This window comes from Siniperca chuatsi, linkage group LG16, assembly GCF_020085105.1.
Source record: "Siniperca chuatsi isolate FFG_IHB_CAS linkage group LG16, ASM2008510v1, whole genome shotgun sequence".
Taxonomy (NCBI): Eukaryota; Metazoa; Chordata; class Actinopteri; order Centrarchiformes; family Sinipercidae; genus Siniperca; species Siniperca chuatsi.
Window position 1 is genome coordinate 9,920,695 of NC_058057.1, and position 26,171 is coordinate 9,946,865.

Consider the following 26,171-nt stretch of genomic DNA (forward strand, 5'->3'; position numbering starts at 1 on the left):
AGTGTGTGTGTGTGTTTAAAATGCATCTGCATTCAGGGAGTAAGATCAAGAGATGGATGGCATTATGTGTGAGCGAAGTAAGTTTGAATGGACCGGACCGGCTGTGATCTCCTCTTTCTGGCTGCATGACAGCTTCTTTGTCTCAGTTTGGGTTCAAGAGGCAGACACCATCTCCACATTTAAGAGTACGCTTAAGATTTTCCTCTTTGATAAAGCTTATAGTTAGGGCTGGCTTTGGTGACTCCTGAACCATCCCTTAGTTATGCTGCTTTAGGTCTAGACTGCTGGGAGACTTCCCATGATGCACTGAGCTCCTCTCTCCTCCTCTCCGTCTCCATCTGTATGCATTTTTATCCAATTAATGCATGTTACTAACGACATCTTCTCTCTTCTGTAGTTTTGTGCTTACTCGTCTCTCTCCAGCTGTCGCTTTCAGCAGGTATTTCTGCCTCCAGAGCTGCAGAGTCTGGATCTGTGATTGCTGCCCCCGTGTTCCTGCTCGACAACTGCTACTACAGTTGTTATTATTAGTCTCATTACTATTATTATCAATATTATTCCTATCACTATCATTCCTATTATTATTGCTTAATTAATATTACCACTACCATTAAATTATTATTTTAAAATTCAAGGTGGAATTTGCATTGTGCTTCCCTCTCCCCCTCACCCCCTGAGTCTGGTTCTGCCCGAGGTTTCTGCCTCTTAAAGGAAGTTTTTCCTTGCCACTGTCGCAAAGTGCTTGCTCACGGTGGGATTTGATGTGTCTCTGTAAATAAAATTATAAAGAGTATAGTCCTGCTTTGTAGGAAAAGCGCAAAGAGATAACTTCTGTTATGAATTGACGCTATATCAATACAATTGAATTTAATTGAATTTTTGCCTGTAGACAAAGGAGCAGATCCCTGTCAGGAAGCCCTCATACGGGCAGCCAGGAGGGAAACCACACCACAACTCAAAGAGCAGCTATAGCCTCTTCCTTCTATGAGTGCAACTTGGGGTCTCTCCCACTCCTGGTGTCCCACAGAAGGGGACCTTTCTCTGGGTGACTGGTAACCCAGTGTGCACACCACCCGTGGACATCAAGCACTTAAGGACTTGTCAGTTCACAGAGCAGCCCACAGAAGACTTCAACTGTGTGGCATGATGAAAGCTCCTGCTGGAATCTTCATCTTGCTGTATGTTCTTGGTCATGGTTGAGTTGATAAAATTTCCCAGGAGCCATTCAATGCTCCTCCACAAGGTCTTTCAGGCATTATGATTCACCTCCTGCATCAGACTAAGCCAACATTTTTCAAAGGGCCCATTATGCTGGTTGAAAGTATAACGGTGCATAATGGAAAAAGTAAAACTCAAGAAATAGATGGATCAGGGTTGTGTTAAGAGTAGGATAAAGGCATTGGTTAAGTTAGAGCAAGGGTGATCACTGTAGAGGAGCTCAACAATCTTCATGGAGATGGGAAACCCACAATTCTGAAAATCAGCACTAGATGACAGAGAATACCACTGAATAACTATATACAGCAGTAAAGTGCATGGATGCTTATACAACAACAAACGTGCAAGTTAATGAACATGAACAATGGAGCTTTCTCCACAGATTTTACGGGCACATTGTATATTTATGTACCGCAATCTAGAAGGTAATTTTAGTTTGAAAAGCCATAAAAAAGCCAGAGAACGTGATCTTTTCAAATTGCTCTTCTCTCCTCCAGACTTGTCAGCCAAACAACACAACATCCCTGATGAGAAAAGCTAGTTGCTGTACTCAGTGTCATGTTGCTAACAGTCTTCATGCAATATTAACTTGCAATAGAACTTGGAGGACGCACAAACCTGTGCATAGTGCGCAATAAATAAAACAAAACCATTGATGATTGACACATCATTAGACACCCATGAATTATTCAATATCTGCAATCATATTGGTTTGCCAAAGGATCAACATGCTGAGGAGCATGCAGGCCCAGGGTACTTGATTGCAAGTTAAAAGCCTCCCGAACTCGACTGCTCCCATCCCTAAAAATCTGTCAGTCATTAGTGTAGAGAGAGTGGAGACAGGAATAAGCCTGCTCGGTCCTCTGAGTGTTGATTTGGACCTCCTGCCGTTCCCAAAGAAAGGCTGCATCCTACTAGCTTTGAGATGGCTCTGATTGAAGACATAATTGTGAATGTGGGTGAATTTCACGGTTAGGAGCGTGAAACCCTCTGTGAGATGGATGGAGAGATTGGGAGCGAGGGAGGCGGGAAGGACTGCAAATTAGGAGTCAGGGTGCTGAGAGTCAGAGCTGGAAGGTGAGAAACCTTGGCTGAGGCCGGCTGATATATACAGACACACAGATGGACACACAAATAAACACAAGTGTGTGCACAGAGGCATACATATGTACATATACTCAAGGAACAATGAGTACTGGAACACACAAGTGCGCAGAGAAATGCAGACGCATACACAATGAAAAAGCTTGGCTGCGTGTGTAAACAACTTCCACATCAATCACTCTATGAGCGGAGCAAATCAACTCTGGCTGTCGCACCGTTTCCTGCCATTCCCCAGCCTTCAGATACAATGCCCACCAGCCATCTGCATATCAAACAAGGCAGCCATTCACATACATTGACGAAGGATTTCTGAATGTTATTAGCTCTCCATATTACAACTGCACTTCAGACCTGTGCAGTTCTTCCTCCTTGTGTGGAGGCGACAAAAAAGGCTTGAGTAACAGTTCCCTTATCTCCACTGGCCAGGTTTTAGTCCTGCTGTGGACTGGCTGCCTCCCTGTTGGAGTCTCTACTATCTTTAGAGTTTTGGCCCAACAATACTGAGCTGCAGTAGAGCCAACTGTGTCTCAGAGCAGAGCCACACCTGCCAAATCTGGTGGTTAGCTACAAAATAAAGGATCAGCAATTAATGGGGCTCATTTATCAAAGCAGATATGAACAAATGCCTTCAGAAATGGCCAGAAAGTCTGGATAATCTTCAACTGTTTTTTCAGCCATGAGATTTATATAATGATTCATATGTAAACTTTATCTTTAACTTTAACCTGATCTTCTTCAGTTGAAATATGAAATCTTAAGGTAAAAAAAGTGCTTTCAGTGCATGCAGAAGCAAACTTAAGGTACTTGTGCATAGGAGTGGGAGGAATGCCAAGGTTATAAAATAAGCTTTTATTTAGTTGCATACAGTAGCTGTTCATATGAAAAAAATAATCAAGAAGGTTAATCTGTTTGACATTTTTTACCTGGATATAAATAGTTCTCAAATGGGGTTGGATTTTCAGACAAATAATCTGTCTAATCGTGCTTTTGTGTTGTCTCTAATTTGAGTAATTAAATAAACTCCTGTTTGAGTCTTATGAAATAAACTGCTGTTGTTAATCTGTCAAGCTCTTCCCAAGCCGTTGAAATTGTGTGTGATTTATAGCTCCTGTCTTTTGAGTTGATTTGACAGACCAGCTGCCAGCTGCTTGTCACAAATCTCCAGTAGTGTCACAAATCCTCCTTAAGCTTTGAAATTCCTCATTCTTCCTTCGCAAAACTAACATGCATTTTCAGCCGCAAAACTTGCCCCCGTACTGTTTCCTTCACATTGTTTAAATATTTAATCTTTGAATACTTTATTATTATGGTATAATATTTTTTGGTATCTGTTACCAAAAACATTCTCAAGCCTCACCAATTTCTGATAACCCATTCAAACCTGTGGCATCACACACATGAGATTTAAGTTAAAGTGATGTAATTAGTTCTGAATATTTCAGTGTCCTGTGCAACTATGGCATAATGGTAAATACTAAATGTAGTGTAACATTACAACAAGTAGAGAACAGTCAAAAGGTTAGCAAACTGACTCAGTAATTTCCATTATACATCAATATCTGTCTAGAGTTTGCTAACATTAGCTACTGGTGATACCAGACCAAGTAAGGCTGCAGCAGCAAAACACTTGAGTGTATTGAAATGAGTAAGTGTGCACTTCGCTGCTGATGAATTCAACTTTTCATTTGTAAGTGAAAACATTTATTTTAAAAGTTAGATTTTTTAAAAAGTGATATCTTCTTTCAAAAGCTAGGCTACGAAGTCTTGCTTTAATGTAACAATGTTGTTTTTTAAAGTTGTCCAACCCTCATCCTTAGCTCTATTGAGCATGGGTGAGAGGTCTTGCTTCAGGTTGGATAGAGGATTTATGTGACATTGTTGTTGGTAAGTGGGATTATTCAACTGTCAGTGAGACTGATGTATTTTTTGACGACCATCTATGGTGTCTTTGTTGTCACCCAATTCCTTCATTGCTTTACATTACAACAGAGATACATTACACTTAAGAAGTGATGTAGGATTGTTAAACAGCTCTTCTACTAAAATGTTTTAAAAAGAGGGCTTCTCAAAGGTGTAAAGGTGCATTATGGCTAGTGGAACATTTGGCCATATTGTCATTCAGTCCTAATGAATACCATGTTTTTAAAAATATGTTCAAGATAGACAGCTCTGCTCATAGTAGTAAATTCTCCACAAAACTTTTATTGAAAATTATGCATAACCCACCACATTAGCTTTGCTTCATAGACTCAACAAAGATGTACTTTCTCTCTAGAGGCATACAGACTGATCTCTGAATGTTGAGTGAGACGCAATACTTCGATCCATTTCTTAATGGAACTCTGGATATCTAAGTTGGCTACAAGCATATAATATTTTCCTTATTGAAAATGTTACCAATTACCAATGGTGGGAATGCAATTTCCTCCTTCCAACCTAAACTTTTGGGCAAATTATTTTTGCAGAGAATATTGCAGACACCAAACAGGTTTTTATCTGCAGGACGCAAAATCTGTCAAACCTTTACAGTACCTTTGTTATTGCCCAGTAACAGCTGTCACCTTCTTCACATTAAATATCGTTAGATGTTCTGGTCTCCACAAAGGTGCATGAAGCTCACATTACCAGCGTTTGCCAATTGAATAATCTATAATTCATCAATTCATCAAATTCACTAAGTCAATGGTACAGGTATTCACAGCAGGTCAACGGATCTTGTCAGAAAATAGGTAGACTATCCTAATAACACATTTTGAATGGAAATCTGAACTGATGAATAATGCATTTGTAATCATTATTAAAAAATGTACACAAAAACTCTTGGAATTTCAATGTAATACTTCAGCAGGCATATCACTAAGAATATCAGACATAAATTCCCCTATCTGTCTGTGCCCTCTCTAGAAGCATAAACTTCCATGTATTTAAGCATTCTATTCCCAGAATAGTGAGTCTTTAAACCATCTGACTCAATTCTTGCTTCACATAGCGGTTCCCGAAAAGATGAAATAAAAGCCCGGGTTGCTTAGAAACAAGTCTGTTGACTGCTCCGACAATTTGCCCAAACAGCTTGAGAGACCTGTTAGCTTTTACTGTACATGATAAGGCCGGCCAATACAACCCTGACCCCGTGTTACAAATGGTATGCTACAGCCCAAGCACCATGCATTTTCTTCCTAACTATTAAGAGTTCAACTATTTTGTTCGGTGTGTGGGTTATTTCTCGCTAGCCTTTGCAACCTTCGAGAGTGCAGCACTGAGGGCAGTAACACCAAGCAGAATAGGCCTCTGGCAGTTCTTGGATAGAGGCAAAGTAGGTTAAAGTTTTACAGTGATAATAATTGGGTCTAGTTGCTGAGGGCCTCGGAGAAGCTTCATGATTGCACAAAAACGCACACAAGGGCACAGACAGAGAGACACATACAAACACATCACACGGCGAAACGCAGATTTCTTTGGAGCCGTGAATGCCCTGGATGCACCGGCAGCTCTCAAATTAAGCAGCTCAGAGACAGAGGAATCAAATGCGTTTCCATTATGGGGCAAATATTCCATCTACCCCCTGTCATAACGACACTGTATGGCAGCATTATGGGGAAATATCAAATTAGGCTGTTTCATTTGGAGGACTGTTGTGCATTGCGCACAGCTTTGGAGATCAATTGAGCTTCTAGGTAATGAGCGGCAGCGGCCTGCTCTAATATACTCCGTAATGTTCTTTTGATTGCTTTGGTTAATCTCGCACTGCCGTGCAGGGGAGGTAGCCCCCTCTCTCTGCTGAAACTCACTCCTCAGCCCAGGTTAGAGGGAAAAATAAGAAATGGGGAGCAGTGTTACAAAAGTCAAGCGATATGAATCAGATTACTAAATCTGGACAATCCCTATTCATGTTTTATGTCACTAGGAATTCATTATTCTCCATGAAGACACTGTCTGTGTCTGCTTACTTCTGAAATGTATATAAAAAAAAAACCCTGAAAAAATAAGAAGACCCAGCTGAATAGGCCACAGTGGACGACCTTCAAACGAAGTGTCGGTGATGTGTCGATGCTGAAGTGGATGGAATCAGACACAGTACACCACTCTGCTCTCTGAAAGCAAATCCTCTCACTCATGCACCACTCACAAACAAGTAAGAGGTGCTCTGTCGCTCCACAACAACACTCACAGCTGTGACCATTTAATATGCTCCGGCTCAGATTCATTCCTCTGCACCTTTTGCTCTCACAGAAAATGCTAACAAACCTGTCCAACCACTTTTGCAATATGCTACACCGCACTACTGCATGCCACACCATCTGCCACGTTTCGCTGCGCAGTGTGAATATTTATTTGCACAAACTGGATTGCTCAGCATCCACCTACTTTTGCAGACTGGAATGGCTGTCAAATTGGGGTTAAAGCTGTATGGGAATAGTCACCGGCTGGGCGCCACTGGAGGTGTCTGCTGATTGGAGACAGGCTGCTGTTGATTTTGCATGACTCTTACCTCTCCACGTGGTCCAGGTTCCCTGATACGCCCAGTCCTCCGATGGTGTAGAGTTTGCCGTCGTATACTAGGCTATTGTGTCTGCAGCGAGCCACGGTCATCCGGGACACCAGATTCCAGTTGTCCAGCAGGGACATGTAGCACCATACATCAGCCACCATCACACCAGACTCTGTGCCACCTGAAATATATAGGATAATGGTTATTAAAGTGGGTATTTATTTAGGGTGATTATAAAGCTGTTTCCACTGTAGGAACTTTCCCAGGGAACCAAGAACATTTTGAGGAACTCAGGAACTTTACCTGGGTTTCGACTGGAGAAAACTAACTAAATTTAGTTCCTGTTAGCTAGCTTAAAGCAGGAACTAGGATAGCTTCAAGTGTAAAAAAGTCCCTGCTTCAGGGGAAGTACTTTCCAATGGTTCAGGAACTATCGGGGCAGAGTATTTAGGGTTGAGCGTTGGTGATTGGTCAAACACAGACGCCACGGCTGATTCAAATTGTGTACTGCTTTATTTACAAAATAAGGAAGAACTGGGTGACTTAAGTATCAATATTAAGACGAGAGGTGGACATTTCTTATAATGTAGTATTTAATTAAGTTATATGTTTGGCTTCCCCATAGCTAATAGTTTCATTGTGGTTAAAAAACATAAAACACTCAGCTGTTCGTTTACTTTGGAGTCGTGCACACTGGAGTTTTGAGTCAGTGTCTGGTCTTTGTTCATTCATTACATCCACTCAAACATACAGTAAGAGTAACACCATATTAAATACCAAGAACAACAGGATGACTGTGTTCCTCGCTGTTGTTTTTTAATCCATTAGTTCTTCATATGCGGTGGAAATGCAAACCGGAGTGCAAATAGTACTTTTATTTCCTAGTTTAGTTCCTGTAGCTCTTCAGTACCTGGAACTATTAGGTTGAAAAGGGCTATATGACTTCTATATCATATATAGCAGGGAGGTTATATATACATGTGAAAGTTTGGCATAAGTGGTAGGATAATGATTAAAATTATGAAACATATTTGTTTTTCTTTCTTTCTTCAAATTATTTTCCATTCAGTACTGAAATCTCCACTCCTAAATATGGTGTGTTTTTTCACAGGTTTAAAAAAAAAAAAGTGAGAGACTTGGACGACTTTAACTTACTGGAAGTTGTTTGCTGCTGTGTTGACTAGTCAACCAGCCAGCCATCAAAACTGTACTTGTTTCAGCTCTCTTCAAAGCAGCCCTATTAGCTGTGTAGTTTGACATGTAACACCAGCCATGACTCAGTGACCCTGCACCGAGTGTGAGGAAGGTTATAGACCGGAGCCTGTTGATTGGCTAGCTAGAACACCTCTGATTTCTTCACTGGCTGTCTGACTCCCAGCGGACACATGCAGACCTGTTCCAATGCCCAAACACAAATTTACATTTATATGAAAAGAGGGAGAGGAAAGGTACACGCAGGACAAATCCTGCTGCATTTCCACGGAGCAATGTCAAGGTCTGAGTGCCGTGCAGTATTCTCACACAAATGGACCGTGGAGGGAGAAATTCAGTCTACCTCTGGAGGAGCAACTTAAATGTGTCTCATAGAGGGAGTCACAGAGTGCACAGTGTGCCACTATGGAACAAAATAAACTGCAGAACACTGCGCCGACTGTAAAGCCAGACAGAGGAAAAAAAAGTCAAGTTCAAAAAAATGCTCCACAGAAGATAAATAGGAGAGACATTCTATACAAAACGGACTCTTCTGAAAAGAAAGACATTAAAGTTGTCTGCAGTGTTGGGCAGAGCCAAGTTTTCAAAGCAACAGATGAGTAAGATTTGAGGGCAACCAGCCTTTTAAAACTCTTTAACTGTTTCACAAAAGGTCACAAGAAGTTGGTGATGGCCTCAGTAGCTTCACTTTGCTGAATCATATTGGTCATAGAGTAAAAATGTCCTCACTAAGAAATCATGAATGTCAAGTGTGGAGACCTTTGTCAGGACTCACTATGATGAAAGGGACTTTACCAAAAGAGGTCCATGGTTTTTTGATGATGATGTCTGTTCATCATCTGTTCATGTTGATGTTTAGCAGATATAATGTTTTCCATGCTTAGGATGATGTCTTTAGTTTTGCAGGTGTTTAGTCATAAACAAAAGTATTGGACAAATTGGAATTTGACCTAATGGTGGCACTAGATGAAAAATCAGGGGATCCCCATAGTTATTATAATTCATCCTGAGGGGAACAGGCAATCCATCTAATAGTTGGTGAGATATTTCAGTCTGGACCAAAGTGGTGGGTAGGGCGACCGACCGAGAGACTTAATGCCATCCATAGACCCGCTAGCGTGGCAAGAAACTATGTAGGTACAGTAAAATCAGCCAGATGTATAACAATAACTTGACAAATTGTGTTTTTACAGTATTCATTTGAACCAATCATATGATGATGTATTGAATTTGCATTTCAGTTTTCTTTTTTATTCCAAAGTTAATATGACATAATATGTTCCTGGATGGGATGCAGGGATAACCTTTCACTACTGCAGTGTGATAAACTGATGGCATCTACTGTCCTCCTGCTCTGTGCCACTAAATGATTGCGACAGGAAAGCTACAATTGTGTAGCTGCAGTGGGCGATTTAGCTCACCTGACAGGTAGATGTTGTCTCCCGCCGAGATGACACTGAAGAACTCGCGGTCGTAGAAGGGCAGGCTGGCCAGCGGGTACCACTTACTGTTCTGAGGGTTAAAACAGGTGACTGCTGTGAGGGAGCGCTGGTTCATCCCAATCGCCTGACGCCCTCCCACCAGAACTATCACCTCTGCTACACCTAGAGGACAAAGGAACAGGAGGAGAATGGAGGAAGAGGATGATAGGGGGTGGATAATGGGAGCAAAGAGATGGGAGAAAGCAGGCCATCAGGGAAGGTTTCCACAAGTAACAAGTAAGTAGTAACTAAGGGCCAAGATTGAATCAAAGCCTCTTTTGAGACACCTCAGTGCTGCAGTAACTATGTTTTGTGGAATGTTGCCAGACGTCTAAGTATTTATATGTGGTTTTCAAGAGCAAGGTGAACATTTTTATACATTTAATAATGGCACCATTAAAAAATAAACCCTTTGAACCTTTTCATTTTCAAACAAGAACCTTGATAGGCTGTGTGAAAACCAATTAACACAACCAGACACAGATTACAAGTCTGTTTTGAATTCAGAAGGCCTTGGCTGTCCCTGAGTCAATAAGCTTGTCAGGAAATGCAAAACAAAATGCAAAATAGAAAAGTTTCCTCTTGGTCACAGGAAACTACAGAGTTAAATGGGAAAGTTTCGCTCAATTACCAAGACTGATGGGGCAGCCATTTGTTTGGTTGCTGCCCAGCTCTCTTATTCTCCCTTCCTGCACATAATACACGTACTAACCTACACATTCACTTGTCCACACACTCACAGTGAAACATACACTGGGCATGGCATAAGAGAATTGTAAAATCAATAGGTGGGAATCAATCTGTGTACATTTGTACGTGGAGAGGTGTCTTCTCTCATACACACACCATGTGTGATTAAGAAGATACTTGAAACACATTCAGCACTCATCCCTGTTACTCCTCACCCGATCTCTGCTCTCAGACATGCATGCACACACACACAGAGCTGCTGGATAAAGACACCAGTGATCCAAAACACACAAACAGGTTGGCAGGCTGCCACATGCGTGTCTCAGGTCCTCTCAGTCTTCAGCAGCAGGCTCCAGTGAGCAGGCAAGACGACGAGCCGCCAGACAGAAATGAGCTGTGTGTTTGTAAGCAGAAGGCAGGCGGGCAGAGGGAGGCGAGCCAGGGAGGGAGAGGAGGGCGATAAGGAGAGATGGAGACAGTGTGAGAAGAGAGAGAGTGGGAGAAAAACAAAGATGGAATGAAAGAGAGAAAAGAAAGTGGGAGGGGAGGGAAAGCTAATCTTCATCCACTCCAAACCAAGGCTAACCACTGGTTTATCTGCTCGGATCAATACTTTTCCTCACAGACACAGGCACATCCATAGGTGGCATAAGTCTGCTTCTTTCTGTTAAAAAACTATCCCCCTTTTTTTCTTAAGCTTCTCTTTTTCTTTCAAAACTGGTAAAACAGAGAGCTTTTCTGTAGGAAGAAAAAAGGGTAAAAGAGGAGAAAGATACAAAAACTACAATGGGCTTTGCTGAGGCTGAGCAAACAGACAGAGCAGTAAGCACTGCCTCAGACATATCGTGGACATACAGCTTAGACTTAGTGGACAGCTTAAAAGCTGGCTGGCTCTTTTCCTCGGTGAGATTTTAAGAATGTGTTCCTCTGCATAGGACGAAAAAGAAAGTGACGGCTCAAGGAAAAAATTGTGACAGTGTCACTGCGAAGATGAAGGTTCGGTACACAAACTAAAAAAAGGACAATCATGACAAAATACGGAAGGCGCAGGAGTCGTGCACGTCACCGCCCTTTCTGGCAGCGTGTAAAAGATGCGTGAACTTGGAGCGCTGCTAAAAAAGATTTGAGTTGAATTCGTTCCCATGATGGGCCCGTTTTCACAGCTTCATGGCATCACGCCCCCAGACTGCAAGCCTCAAACGGCCACCAAGACCTCCAACAGACCTTGGATATGCAGCTAATAAATGGGAGTGTAGTTTTATAGGACAGTCGCAGCTACAGCGGCTGTTCTTTGAGAAAAAATTAAGTGAAAACAGGATCTTTGTCTTCCCTCTCATGAGCCTCCAACCATACCCGCACACACACACATTAATTATACTGACATTGTTCTGCTATTGTTCTTCCTCGTGATTAGTTTGCTGCTATTGCTGTATGCGTTTGTACTCCATTTCTCTTTATCACACACTATTTTTCAACTTTATTGGATTTTAAAAGTTTGACTGTTTGCTATGCCTTTATAGGATTATATTTTTCATCTCCTTTTCTTTCATCCTATTAGCTGCTTCAGTTTGTTGATATTGACTGCCTCAATTAACTTCCTGTGTTTATGTCTGAGCCAATTTGAGATTTTTTTCTCCATTACATCAATCACTGTTCTACTGTTTAAAGTTTGTTTTAGTATCTGTTATGGGTTCATATCGTTCAAGAAGAAATGTCAAATTCAATTCCATCTAAAACATGTTGGAGGGTGTAAATGTAAACACAAAAAGAAAATCTAATTTCTTTTGTTGTTTTTCTACATAGAATTACTCAACTCAACTACCAACTGTGTCTAATTAGGCCAACTTAAGCAATTCCACATGCAGCTTCAACGTGCCGAATTGTATGTGTGTGAATGTGCACATGCAGGTCTTTATTATCACCTAGTGCACATGTGCGGGGTTGTTCTCAGCGCTTTCCGCTTGGCCAGACACGTCAGGGAGAGTCCACATCTGGGTGGTGAGGCTGCTGCGCTGCTCTGACCCCTGAAGCCCTGAACACATTCACAAGCTAACACAACCCAACACCGGCCTGTCAGAACGCAACAAAACAGGAGAGCGGCACAGCTGACGGGGAGTCACGGCATAGGATCAGATAGCAGCGTGGGTGTGTGCATGTGTGCGTATGTGCGTATGTGAGTTTTTCCTCCGGAAACGAAGCCTCACAGGGACGGCTGTCAGTCAGTCGGAGGTTTGATGGGAGTTGGGTAGAGGGATGAAGGGATGGAGGATCGAAGGATGGAGATGAGAGTTTGGGGATGAAGGGATAACCAAGTCTTGACAGCTCTTGTATTTTTTCCCAGACGGAGTTTATACCCATGGCAGTTTGGGGAGAAAATGTCTCCGTCTCCTGATTGTTACTGACCTTTTGTTATATTTCTGGTGTATTTTTAACCTGTCTATATTCAGGAAAAATCAACTGAGTACAAGTTTTGAGCAACATCCTGCTTAGAAGAAACATATATAACCAAATACATAAATTCTTACGTGGATCCTACCTAGTAAAACCACAGTCTTTTACTTTTGGCTACTGTGTAGCTCTATAGGAAGTGCCTTGTTTGTATCTCAAGAATGTAAATCTTTATTTGTACTTTGATAGAAGTACTGTATTCAATGAAAAACGCACTGAAAAATGCTGGTCAAGGGAGTCCCCTGGTAGCTGGATAGTTACAGCGCACTCATTCGAAACAAAAACAAGCTAGCCCGCAACTATGCAGGCTAACCAAACAAAATCGTCTGTGGTAGCCGGCTCACTGTTCTTCTCGGCGGTGTGTTGGGGTGGTGGCACCAAGGCTGGGGAGACTCAACAAGCTGGTGAGGAAGGCCAGCTCTGTTGTTGGTCTGGACCTGGATTGCCTGGAGGCAGTGGTGGAGAGGAGGATGAGGGACAAAATTACTTCCATTCTCCTCCCATCCCCTGCATGAAAAACTGTGGCAGCTGAGTATCACCTTCAGCCATTGGCTCATCCGTCTCAGGTGCAAGACAGAATGTTTCAGGCGCTCCTTTGTGCCTACAGCCACTAGACTGTACAACTGGATCAGTTTAGACTACCACTGTTGCACATCTGTACTATCTTGTACATTCACTATTATCTGTACATTTGCACAATTTCTTATTTTTATTGCTGTTTGGATTTCTATTGTGTTTATTTGTTTAACTATCTGCTCTACTCTTAGACCTGTTGCTATCCTATAACTTGCTGCTGTAACACCTGAATTTCCCCTATGCGGGATAAATAAAGTTTTATCTTATCTTATATTCACTCTCTGGGTGGACTCCACCAACAAAGCAGAGTTGGGTGATAATTCTCTGTGGGTTCGTCACTACAAGCAACACTTTTTACATACGCACATTAGAAAAGCAACAACCAAGTCTTCAGTGAGATAGGAGAACAGTGAATGTGGAAACAGAGAATACAATGGTAACATCTGGACAGAGCCCAGTATTAAATCTCTCAGAAGGAGGTTTCAGTCATCGCAGGCTGCGAATTATGTGGCAAAAAAAAAAAGAAAAAGCAGACTCAGAAAAAGTATGTGTTCTGACGGACGGACAGACAGGCTTGTGTAAGAGCTGGATCTCAAATTGAAGTTGATGCCCGCCCACGGAGTGTGACGCGCGTGCAAACACACACACACAAAACACAGCCTGACAGTTTCTGTGTATTGCTTCCACACAACTCGACTTCAACTAAATGAAACCTATCTGTGACAGGAGCACGCCGCCCATGCTTTACCCCATGCTGGAACAAGCTGGATCCTCACCGTGGACATATACACAATCACACATACACACACACACGGACGTAGAGTGAGGTTGATGGAAAGATGAAGACAGAACGGAAAGATTGTGTCGTCTCCTCTTCCCTGCTGCCACACTGGGTCTTATCTCACCTTGTTACGTGTCTCCTTGCTCTCTGCCCCGTGCTGTGACCCTGCTTTCCTTATTCTTCTTCTTTTTTACCCCGCGGCTAACACCTCTCTCCTTCTCTATCTCTCTCTCTTTCACAAGTCGTGGGAGACATTGCTCTCTCTCTATATATATATTTCTCTCATCAAGTCGTACTCTTTTTGCTCTGCTCTTTTTACAATATACTCTCCATTTCATCTTCCTTCACTGCGTCCTGTTCTTTCACCCCGTGCACCTTTTACCCAAGTGTTTCAGCCTTATGTTACCTTATTTTAACCAGCCACATTTTGCTGCAGGTACAGTTAAAGGGACATTGCAGGGTTGGGTTGGGTGAAGTTGCACAGACATACACACTGAAACCCAAAAGATATTGAAGTTGAGAGTTAGTGTCTTGCTCAAATTCATGTCATGTGCAAGAACTGTACTCCCAGCATTAGATTTCCTTGTCTGTAACTGGTTTGTACTACAAGAAATAACAGCTCCAAAATTCATTCTTGATCTTGACAAAACAATCTCACCTCAAGGTACATTTAGTAACTGTTCTGGAGCTGTCCATCATATCACATCATATCTTCATCAGCTCTGTTTCCAAGGTCAAAAATTAACTTTAAAGCTAATCCTTTAACCCAGCATGAAGGAGAAGTCTGCTGATGAAGAAAATGTGATATGATTGAAAGCGTCACAACATTATCTACATGGACTTTAAAGGGACAGTTCACCCGAAACTCTTACCTGACGGATAAGACGGATGTGCGTTGCCGAGTTTTGGAGATATCGGCCATAGAGATAATAATAAAATAACAAAGTACTTCACATAGCAAGCCAAGAACACATACAACATAATCATAAAAACAAATAAAACATGGCAGTAATAGGCCAAAAATAGTAAACGAACCACAATAAATAATAAAAACTTGAATCAGATAAAATCAGGGAAGGCGGTGCGATAATAGTACATTTTAAGTTTGGAGTTCCTTCTGCCTTTTTGAATATACTGGAACTAGATGGCACACTTCACACTTCCTTCTGCATGGTGATATGGTTGACGGGTGTAGAAAGAAAATTGTTCCTACATGAAACTATACACAACAAGGCCTGTGGATTATCTTGAGTAACCGGGTCATGATTTCTGGAAAGAGACATTGCTGTTGAGTTTTTGAAATGTATTTTTTTGCTGCTTTGAGCACCACAAGCCCAATGCCATATAGTTCCATTATATCCGATCTACAAGCCTAGATCTACAATCTAGATGGACAAACAGCACTACAGGTAGATAGCATACTGTATATTGTAGTTGAGTAGACTTGGCACTTTGAATCACCAGTAAGGGGAGCTCTATGGCAAAAAGCTACAGATTTGGTCAGTGACCCTGGTCATTCAGTAGGCTCAGTTCAGCTTGAGGATATGGTGTTAAAGATTCATTCCTTTATGTGTCAAACACCTCTACTGTGCAGTAGACAGAAAGTACAAAATATTTGTAGTATCTAAATAGTAAATTGGAGCTTTTTTTTGCACAATTCACATCTCAAATTGTCTCAGAGATGAAAAGTCCTTCTCCAACTCCTCTGCTTACCTTTATAACAGAGAAATCCACAAGGGATTTAACACAACAGTGTACTTGAAGGAATACATTGCTCAAATAATTGTTCATACAGTCAGATTATGAGGGTTTGAGCTCCGCTTTTCATTAGTCTTTAACTTTAATATTATCCTGAAGGAAATTCGGTCGGTTTGCAGTCAGGCATTAAACACATAAATCACAGGAACACACAAGATGACAAAGAAAAACAACCATTTAGTCAGTCTAGTCTGATGAGAAACAATGTGTCTGCATATTAATAAACGTGTCACATGTATAAATATATATCTGTAGTAGTGGTAGTAGTCATATAGGGAAAACTAGAAGTGTGAAGACTTTTACTCACTGGGTATCACATCCACAGTGACACTAGCAGTCTGTCTCTCAAGGCTCAGAGCCATTTATATCTCACTGCTGGTCCATAACCATTTCCTCTTATCTCAGCCGCTTCTCTATAATCTCTCTTTTGCTTTTTTTCCCTTCCTAATCCTATGATTTCTCTCCCAGGGTGTTAATTTGCTATGGTGAGGATCAGGGGGCAAAAGTCTCCCAAATAATGGCAGGGTCCAGGGAGCTGCAATATGCACAATTTGAAGTGTGCGTGCGTGCATGTGTGCACTTTTGGATGTTTGTTGTTTGTCTGTTGGGCATTTGTTGAGCAAATATCTGCACTCCAGTGATTGGCTGGTGTTCTTGGATGTGTTTTTCATATCTTGCCATGCAGAAACAGTGTCCCCAATTCTGAGGATGATCCACACACCTCGCTGTGAACAGTTTTTGGTGGAACTACTTTCTATCAAAGAAAATCCCTAAGGAAACTGCTCAGGGTTTGTTCCGTGGATTTTCCAGAGTAACTGGGACAGTGTCACTGGAAAGAGATGTTCCTGTTTAATTTTTTTAATGTAATGTTTCAAAGCTGTGAGCAGCGCACATGAAATTTCATTTCCCCTCCGTGTACTGCATTGGGGGGACGACACAAATCTATGAGACAGATACCTCAAAACCTGGCCAAATAAAACCAAAACTATCTGCATGGCTAGACACAACTAGAGGAAAGTGAGGAAACGTTTTCTCTCTTTTGGGGAATTTAAATCTCATACATTATGAACTGATGGATTCAGGCCCACATGCACCCGCAGTCCAAACAACCAAATCCGAACAAATGGCACAAGCAATGATACAGCTCTAACCAGGTTCACTCTGTCTGTTGAATATTGGATGAGGCTGAAGCAGCCTTCCAGCCTTGCAGCAGGTACAGCAGGTCAAAGTGCCAGATGTGGCATGAGCGATGCTGAGGCTGATCCATGTTCCTGTAAATGCTGCTCGCTTTGGGTCTGAGCACGAACTGCAGCTCTAGGAACAGAATGAGTCAAGTTTTCTGGCAACAGCCGAGGCAATCGTTCACCCGTCTCCCCCTCCCTTTCTCCCTCTCCCTTTCCCTCCTCGGTAGCTCAGGCTGACAGTAGTCACTAGTCAAAAGGTCAAGCGGACGAAACCTTAATTTTGGCTGCAGGCCCTGCAGACATTCAGAACAGAGATTATCTAATCTGGATTTACTGCCTACATGTTACATTTATGAGCCGAGATAGATGTGTTTGCTTGAGATTTCACTGATAAACTGAAGGAATATCAAAAACTCATACTCAAATTCTCCAGTGAATAGTTGCATCCAACTTTCTCTCTCTGCTGCTCGCTCGCTCGCTCTGTTTCTTTCTCCCTCCCACAAATACCGTCTCAGACTCCAGAAATAAAATCGGAAGAGGATCCGCTGAAGGGCACTCTTCACATAGAGTGATTAAGACATTTCTGGCACACTCTCCTGCATCCTGCTTTTCCAGTTTGAGAGGTGAAACAGAGTAATGTCACGCTGCATTGGCTCTAAAAGACAAACCAGCCTGAATAATTACATAGAGCAGGACAATAATCAACAAAGTCCTGATATGAAAAAAACCCTGCAAAGCTTATAATTGTCTTTCCAAACTGCTGACAGCTTCCCCGTTGTGATCACCTTGCTTAATGGTTAGTGTGTTGAGGCTGCGCAGCCAGAGAGAAAAATGACAAATAAATTAAATTATTCCATGAAAAAGAGCTACTGTCAGTGTAGACGAGGAATGGTTGAGGAAATGTCGAGGCGATCAGCGAGAGAGTGTTAATCGGGCCGGAGCCAGAAGCAGTAGGTGGCAGACTTCAGAGAATAGTCATCTGATGATCTTTTATGCTCTCCTTACAAGGTGTGAGTCTTGTTCTCCTTTCTTTGGAGTTGTAGCGCGCTACGGCCACTCTCCAAGGAAATGCTAGCTGGCGGAGCTGTGAATGAGTAGATGAATGTCACGCCTACGGGCTTCAGACCTCACAGAACAGCCTGCTTATATTGTCGCCAAACTGTGGGTGCAAGCCAAGCTATTGTGCAGGCTGATCTAATGAAATCCAGCCATTTTAGACCACCCCACAACCAGCACAGAGTGTTTTATTTGGCTTGGCTTATGCTGCAGAAATGAAAAATGGTTAATAACGCTTAATATTTACATTTCCAGAGTAATTTAGGGAGCAGATTAAATCCTGCTGCAACACATGCCAGGGTTCTGAACTCAGTTTTGAAAAAAAAAAAAGTCTTGTTGTAGGGAGCTTTAAACTGAGTAGTTTAAGGAATGATCACATAGATAAAATGCTTGTGTAGAGTGAACCTTATCTCAGTTGCCCCTGCTGCTGCGTGCTATTACTGTAGTTCTTTAACTTTTCCGCCTTTAGATGCATGAATGCTTGATTATGATGATGAAGTGGACAGAGAGAAAGACAGGCTGAGAAAGAGTGGAGCTACAGTTTAAGGATTCCCTCCAACAGCGAATGTATTTAAAGGTTTAACAATGTGTGTGTGTGTGTGTGTGTGTGAGCAAGACAGAGAAACAGTGTGAGTCGAGCAGGACCCCTGTGTCTCCTAGTCATTACAGCTCATTTGTCTGAGTGCAATTCCACTTGGCTGGGTTGAGTTAACAGTTTGTCCTGGCACTCTCCACCTTCCACTGAGCCCAGCACAACGTCACATGTGGAGAGAAGGAAATGGGAATATAATGTATGGTTTTTGCCGAGGCGCATGCATATACACATTTATATATTTTAAATTTGTAGGTGGAATTTGCATTGTGCTCCCCCCCCCTCATCTCTCTCTCTCTCTCTCTGTCTCTCTCTCAGTTTTTCCTTGCCACTGTCACCAAGTGCTTGCTCATTGTGGGATTTGTTGGGTCTCTGTAAGTAATATTATAAAGTTTACAGTCAAGACCTGCTCAATAGGAAAAGTGTAATGAGATAACTTGTTATGAATTGGCGCTATGTAAATAAAACTGAATTGAAATTAATTGAATTCACACACAGCATGTGTACCAAAGAAAAAAAATTCTTGCTCCTTAATAGTACACAAATGCACCTATAGAACAAATCAGAGTGCATCTTATGACTTAAAACAAAATGGTTTGTGAATAAACTTCCAGCACCAGCGTCTGTTTAATCCCCCTGATCCCCTGGAAAGTCTAATGACAGCTAATCAGATGCACATCCACACTCTAATTAACCAATTAGCAGCTAATGGATACACATACAGTATGCAAAACACCGTGGATTCATTATGAGACACTCACAGTTTTCACTTTACCCAAGACTCTTTTCTGGCCAAATGAAGAAGACATGAGGTTGTTAACAAAAGACATCACCTACATGCCCCCTGCCTTCCTGAAAAGTTCACTGCTGCAGCAGGAAACTGTGTAGTAAAAAAGACATGAGGTAAAAATAAGAATCCCTAAAATTAGTGCACACATTATGTAATAAAAAAAAAGAAAACACAATAATGCCATCTGCACACACACATTGACACAAAAAACGAAGCATACTGCGCCTCTCTTCATGTTTAAAATTGTGTTTATATTTGAAGATCACAGACAGCCAATTTCTATGCTGAATATCTTTTTGGCTCCTTAATTAGCATCTAATAAAATTAATGGGCAGAGAATCCACTCAATAAAGCGCTCCAGAATGCAAAATAGGTGCAAAGTGAGACAGAGGAGTGTCTTATTTTCAGTCAGTGAGGCAACTGAAATATAAACTTTGTGCCATGGTGGTTATTCAGACTTTTATGTCCAAATGTTGTCCAGCATTGTTATACATCATTTTTGATACAAACCAGTGCCATTAACTCTGCACAGGAGCAAACCGAGTCAAACAATGTGGTGACGTGCCATGACCTGTCAGAGTGACCGATGTAAAAATTTACCATCAATAAAAACTGGGCTATTAAGTAAAGAAATACATAACAACAATGCAGCACAGCAGGACTCTCTATATAAAGAAAAACCTTGGAAAACAAAACAATTAAAGGGTGTGAGGAAACCATCTGGCTGGTTCTATTCAGCTGCAATAGAAATAACTTTTTTAGAGCTCACAGCTAATGGAGCAAGTACTCATTAAGATGTCTGCCTTTTTTGTTAAACTCAAAAAGGTTCATCTTATCTTCATAGGCCATTAATATTCATATTAATGGTTTTCTTATCCATGACATGATATATGAGCTTAATTTGGCAAAAATATGAGACTGGTAAATAAGGTATATAAGAGATTTTGCAAACACATTTTACATTACTATCAACATTTTGCCAGGTTTTTACCATTACAATGTAATATTTAAAAGGTGCTTTAATCAATATTTCTATATTAACAATGGATAAAATGACTATGTACTAAATTTACTCTTTCTGCTCTCTCATCAGTGTTTTTTCTAGCAGCAGCAGTCAGTGAAAAAGCTCTGATAAACAGACTGTGCCCTACCTTCCCAGCACCAAACGGCAGACAGACAAAATGTATGACTAGCTAGTGAACATAGTAGAGCATTTAGCAGCTAAAGTGACAGATATTTGCCTCAGGAGTTGGCGGAGACAAAACACAGCTAAAAGAGAGAATCGTATGTTAGTTACTTGGACAGAAACACAACTCTAATTAATGCTAACTTTGCTGGATGTGTAAATTAGCCACTGTTAGCTAACACGTTTGCCATAACAACTTTTGGTGATAATATGTCAATGTTGTGTTTACAGTTTGTTGAGCTGCCTAATTTATCTTATCACAGATATATTGATGTATATGTTGGATAGTAGGTAACAAGAAATTACATCACAGAAATACCAACAATATTTGAGGTAATTTAGAAACAGTCCCTATTATACAGTAAAGTTTGTCCACCAGAGAGACAAGTTTACTTTTTAAAAGTTACAAGTTTGAGCACAACTCTATATTTCCCCTTAATCCTAATTCCTTTAAAGGAATAGTTAAATATTTTGGGGATTACCAAAGTGTAAAAACAACAATAAGCATATTTCCCAACATGTCGAACTATTGTCGTCCTAATAAAAAATGCCTGTATATGTTTCATATAAATATTGGCCTCAATAATCAAGGATTGGTTGGTCTCTACTAATGAATGGTAAGGGAACACCTGCACTGAGTACAACCTCTATCATTGGATTCATAGATTCAAGTCTAGATGTGAAAGGATGTTAATTAAAAATCTGTCTCACAAATCTGTCTCAAATTTATCACAAGTAAAAAGACTGAATATGTGAGGCACTCAGACATGTGTCTATGTACACACACACACTGTATGAACACAAACACACCCACTATAATACACCCACATATGCACGAGACTCATAAATTCTCAGATTGACTGCGCTCAGCAAGAAGTGCTTCACGGATGGCAGTTTTCCTTTCTTTTTTCTGCTTGACAGACTTATCAACCGAGCTCAGGTGGTGCCCCATCTGCTTGCGCACATTTAAAATACACACACAAACACTCACTTACTGCTTACACAAGTAGACACATGCTCAAGGAATAAACTCAATCAAATGTCTGCCCTTCAAATTTCATTTCTGATCCCCCTGGCTCCTTCTCTCCCTCCCTCTCTCTGACCACATCACGACCTCTCCTCCTGTTCTCCCACGTCTCATCACTTTCTTGTCCTCCGTGTGCCAACCACAATCCCCCAACAACCTCAAACTCTCCTTCCAGTTTTTTCTTTACCTTTCTCGCTTTCCTGCATGTACACGTGCTAGTCCCCAAGTCTACCCTGCTGTGACCATGCACCCTGCTGTGCAGAGCCCACCCTGTCCAATGCAGCAGATGGCTGAGCAACACATGCATGCGCACAAACAATCCCGACCACTGACACACACACACACACACACACACACACACACACTCAGGCATAAAAAACACACTCAGGCCTACATGAATACACACACAACAACACAAAATGTCAAGATGCATTCGTATTTATCTGTACACTAAGTACAGCGCATCAGAACACACAGTGTTTACTTTCTGAAACCAATACACAAACACATTGATAAAATGTTCAGCCCAGACAGTCAGTCCTAGTAAGAACTTCAGCTTCAGAGGAGTTCAAAACTTGATCGGAAGAACGTACATATATTTCTCATTCACTCAGCCATCAGGGTATAATGCATCATGAATGTATTCATCCCGGCAGCATTTATGCATTTATATAATTCTGTTGTACAGAGCTACGAGCTGCTGTGAATCAATACACACTTCAGCTTGCATAATGGGGCTGTAGGACGCATAAGATATGCACATACCAAATACTATAAAATGGGCCTTGACAAAAACTGCTGAGAGCAAAGAGAAACTACTGGATCGAGGATGAGTAATGGGATGATGCTGAGCGCATGTAATGCCACAAATGTCTTTACTCAAGAGGCAAATGATTCTTTATACAGCCTGATGCAACTGCATTACAGGCAATTAAAGATGCAAAAATATTAACCTAACGCAATTCTCCCAATGTTTGTGTACTGGCAAATAAACACACTGGCTGGACAACAGTGTTGGCTAGTAAACTGATCTCTCCATAAAGTGCCATTTGTTAGGCAATTATCTTTATCCTACCAAGCAGAAAATAACTTGTGCCGAATGGGAAGGTGTGCTGGTGCGAAGCTCATAATACCATGCAGACACTATAATTAGGCAGGCAGAAAGAGTGGGGTCCTGGCCGACCTGGAGGAAAAATCTAACGGCCAAAAGCAATTTGCAGGCGCCTTCCAATTCCCATGAATAATTCTTTGATTTTAACGATGTAAACAAACACGGTCTTCAATGGCTTGGACATCGGCGGCGGTCGGACAGTGAATGGTTGGCTGGTTGCTTAGAAAGCAAGGACAGACCTAACTGTGCTTAGCAGGTGTTAAAAAGTTGTTAAGAGAAGTTCATGTGTTGGGTTTGCTGTAAAAGAGCCTGGGATCAGTAGCCCGCAAAACCCTGGGAAGCCGTTTTGGTTGGCCACTTTCGACTTTTCATGGTAACCTCAATCAGGCTTGGCTCCAGAAGTCATTTGTTTGATTGTGGAAAGAAAAACCTGTGCTGACATTTGGAAATATGACCTGTTGCCCGCTTGTACTTTTAAGCATTCACAGTAGTTGTGTGGAAAACATTATGGAGTTTTAAATCATTGCTTTCCAGTTGTGGGTAAAATCAATACAATGCAGTGGAGGTCTCCTTGTGGAGACCCTGACCTCTCTGTCATCTTGTTTTAGTAAAATATGAATAGTGGAGATGTTTGTGTGCATCTTAGCAATGTGTTCTGGGTAGATTACACTGGTGGGTGGCAGGTCATGTCACTGCCACCTTGTTCTCAGGACATCCAGGCCAAATGCACATCAGTTTATCTCTGCTTATTTGTATGGGTTTGTGCGTACCAGCAGAGAGCCTCGGCCGAGTCCTGGGCGTCTGCATCTCTTGCCGTGCGTGGGGCAGCATGTGATAGCGCTTGGACTCGTTGACCAGGTCGCGACACGCCTCCGACGATTTGATCAGCTCCTCGTTGTCCACCACGTTCAGCAGGTAGGACGGGTGGATGAAGGGAAGACGCACCACCGCCAACAGTTCTGACAAATTCTGAGAAGACAGAAGGAAAGGAAAAAGAGAGAAAGAAGGATTAGAGGTTGAAGACTACAATCCAGTGTGTGATGCTTAAATAACATAACAAAGGATAAAATAAAGAAACAAAAGCAAACATTAATAAAACAGGGTTAGGGACAGTCAGTACGCTCACATCTTTCACAAAGAACAGTTGGATTAACTCCCAACCTCATTATAAATATTTAGTTTGCTGTACAAATAGGCTAACTGTTTTAATAATATCATAAAAGAAGATAGGAGAAGCAATTATCATGTTTGATAAAAGCCTGGGCTGTTAGAGTGAGGAAACCTGGTGGTAGGCGAGTCCATTAGATCAGTTACTGTCAGTGTTTAACACCCTGCATGTGTCAGTTTTCTATTTCTAAACTTGTGCAGGACAAAACGCCCAGGCTAAGATGAAACAACACAAAGAAACAAATCTCTCTCTTTTTTATGTATGCACCATGGTAGGCGTATTCACTCTTGTACATTTCCAAACATAACTAAAAGCAACCCTAGACACAAGAAGCCGCAGATAACATATTGCAAAGTTTTCAGTGAGATCCGCTCACCATCTCACTTTCATATGTGCATTTGGTTGCGCTGCGAGAGCCGAAACGAGGCAGCAGGGGGTATCTTACCGCTTCCACCTTCTGCTTGAGATTTTTCCGTCTCCAAATTAAATCTTTCAACAGACAGCTAATGTTCTTCTGCAGCTAAATTAAGACCCAGTTCTGGTTAATCACAACCCATTCAAGCCAAGAGACGATGCAAAGCAAGATGCTAACAGCACCATCAGCTACAGTTTTAAGGGTTGAACAAAAAAATAAAGACTGATTTTACACAATTACAGCTTATAATTGTCTCATTTTCCGTTAAGGGGTCTTTTGAGGTGTGGACTTGAGCATGGCGATTAAGGTTTTAAGAGATTTAGTGTTGTGGAGTGAACCAGAATGATGAAAATCCTCAACTATGGCAACACAAATATTTGCTTTTGAGTACATAGAGTTTGTTCCATTGCTGGGTGTGCATACATTTATGTGTGCTTATACTGTATAGGTATTCAGACACAGAGGCAGGACAGACTGTTGCCATGGCAACCTGTCTGTAGCTCTGGCTGCTGAATGTTTGTTTTTTTTCCCAGTGTGTGTGTATAAGTGTATGTGTGCCGGTCTGTACCCCCATGGGAGTCTCATCTATGTCGACAGTAAAAGCTGTAAACAAGCTTGGACGGAGCGACAGACAGCTGGGTGGAGATTGACCCTGTTGACCCTTCAGCTCAGAGCGATGTGACCGAGCCGCGCGGGGAGAGCGACAAAACAACAGACTCAGAGAAACATCATTCAGGGGAGAACAAATAATAAGCTGACCCTCTGCCTAAGCATCTCCCTCTCCCACCTGAGGCCTTTTTACTCTGGCATGTGTCCCATTTGTTTTCCACCAATGTCCTGGGACCAGAAAGGAGGAAATAAGACAGCAGAGAAAGGGACAATGTGGAGGGGAGGAGAGAACGGCATGAGAAGGAGGGGATAGGACAAGAGAGAGAGGAGGAAAGGAGGAAGAAGAGCAGGATGAGAAAATAGAAACAACAAGGTGAGCGAACTGAAGTGAGCTGAAGAGAAAAGGAGAAGGTGGGAGAGAGGATGTGACGGCTCCACGGCAGTCAGAGAAATCTGCTGATGACATTTCATCTCCGCGAGCATGCTACGAGCCAAACGCCGTCCTGCAGATGGGACTGTCTGTTTCCCTCCTCCACGAACGTACACAGCTTACCCAACAGTTTATCAAACAAACAGCTCAGTACCCACATAAACACTGGCGGTCGCTCCCAGCGCCTCAGCTCAAACACAGCAAGAAGGTAAAGTCAAAGCAAGCTACTTAGCATACTGAGATATTCTCACTAGCTCGGAAGAAGCTACTACTTCCAATTAAAGTGCCCCCATAGTGGGAGATTTGCCCCAGTAGTTACTGAGTCATGTCACACTCAAATGGAGGTGACTTAAGCTTCAGGCTTACAGCTCTGCTTTTCTATTACAAGCTACTTTTCTCCAGGTCTGCCACAACCTCTCCTAATTTGGCATTATGACACTGTATCATTAATGCCAGTAATCGGATGTGGACAAATAAAAAAAAAAAAAAACATATCTGACAGTAAATTCCTTTTAGACAAATATCCTTTGAATTAGTACAATCTGAGGAGGAATGAACTCCATTTAGTTGTATTTAAAGTCAGTTTTGGCTCATGAGATCATACATGTGCATCTGCAGGTCATCTGAAATAGGTCCACAACTGACCGTTCTGACCCTCAGAGCTAAATTAAAGCTGTATATGGGGCAGTTTCAGCCAGGTGGTGCCCTTAGTGGCACAGCAGAAATAAATGTGCTAAAATATCTGGGGGTGCATGTGGAACTATTGCCGCTATTTGGAACAGTAGGTGGATGGGCTTGAATTTTGTCTTTGGTCTCATCTGGTGTTTTCATGTTGAGTACTGAGCC

The 26,171-nt window shown here is 41.8% G+C and overlaps 1 protein-coding gene across 4 annotated transcripts in view; it reads right to left on the bottom strand.

Annotated features, from left to right (window-relative positions):
- The window catches only part of LOC122863710 (kelch-like protein 29), a 196,975-nt gene that overhangs the window by 27,558 nt on the left and 143,246 nt on the right, over window positions 1-26,171 (bottom strand). For all 4 annotated transcript variants that reach the window (XM_044170450.1, XM_044170448.1, XM_044170449.1 and 1 more), the window contains 3 exons: window positions 23,474-23,672; window positions 9,445-9,627; window positions 6,812-6,992 (listed from right to left, as the gene is read on the bottom strand). In XM_044170450.1, coding sequence (XP_044026385.1) covers window positions 6,812-6,992; window positions 9,445-9,627; window positions 23,474-23,672 — 563 coding nt within the window. The remainder of the gene's footprint in view (window positions 1-6,811; window positions 6,993-9,444; window positions 9,628-23,473; window positions 23,673-26,171) is intronic.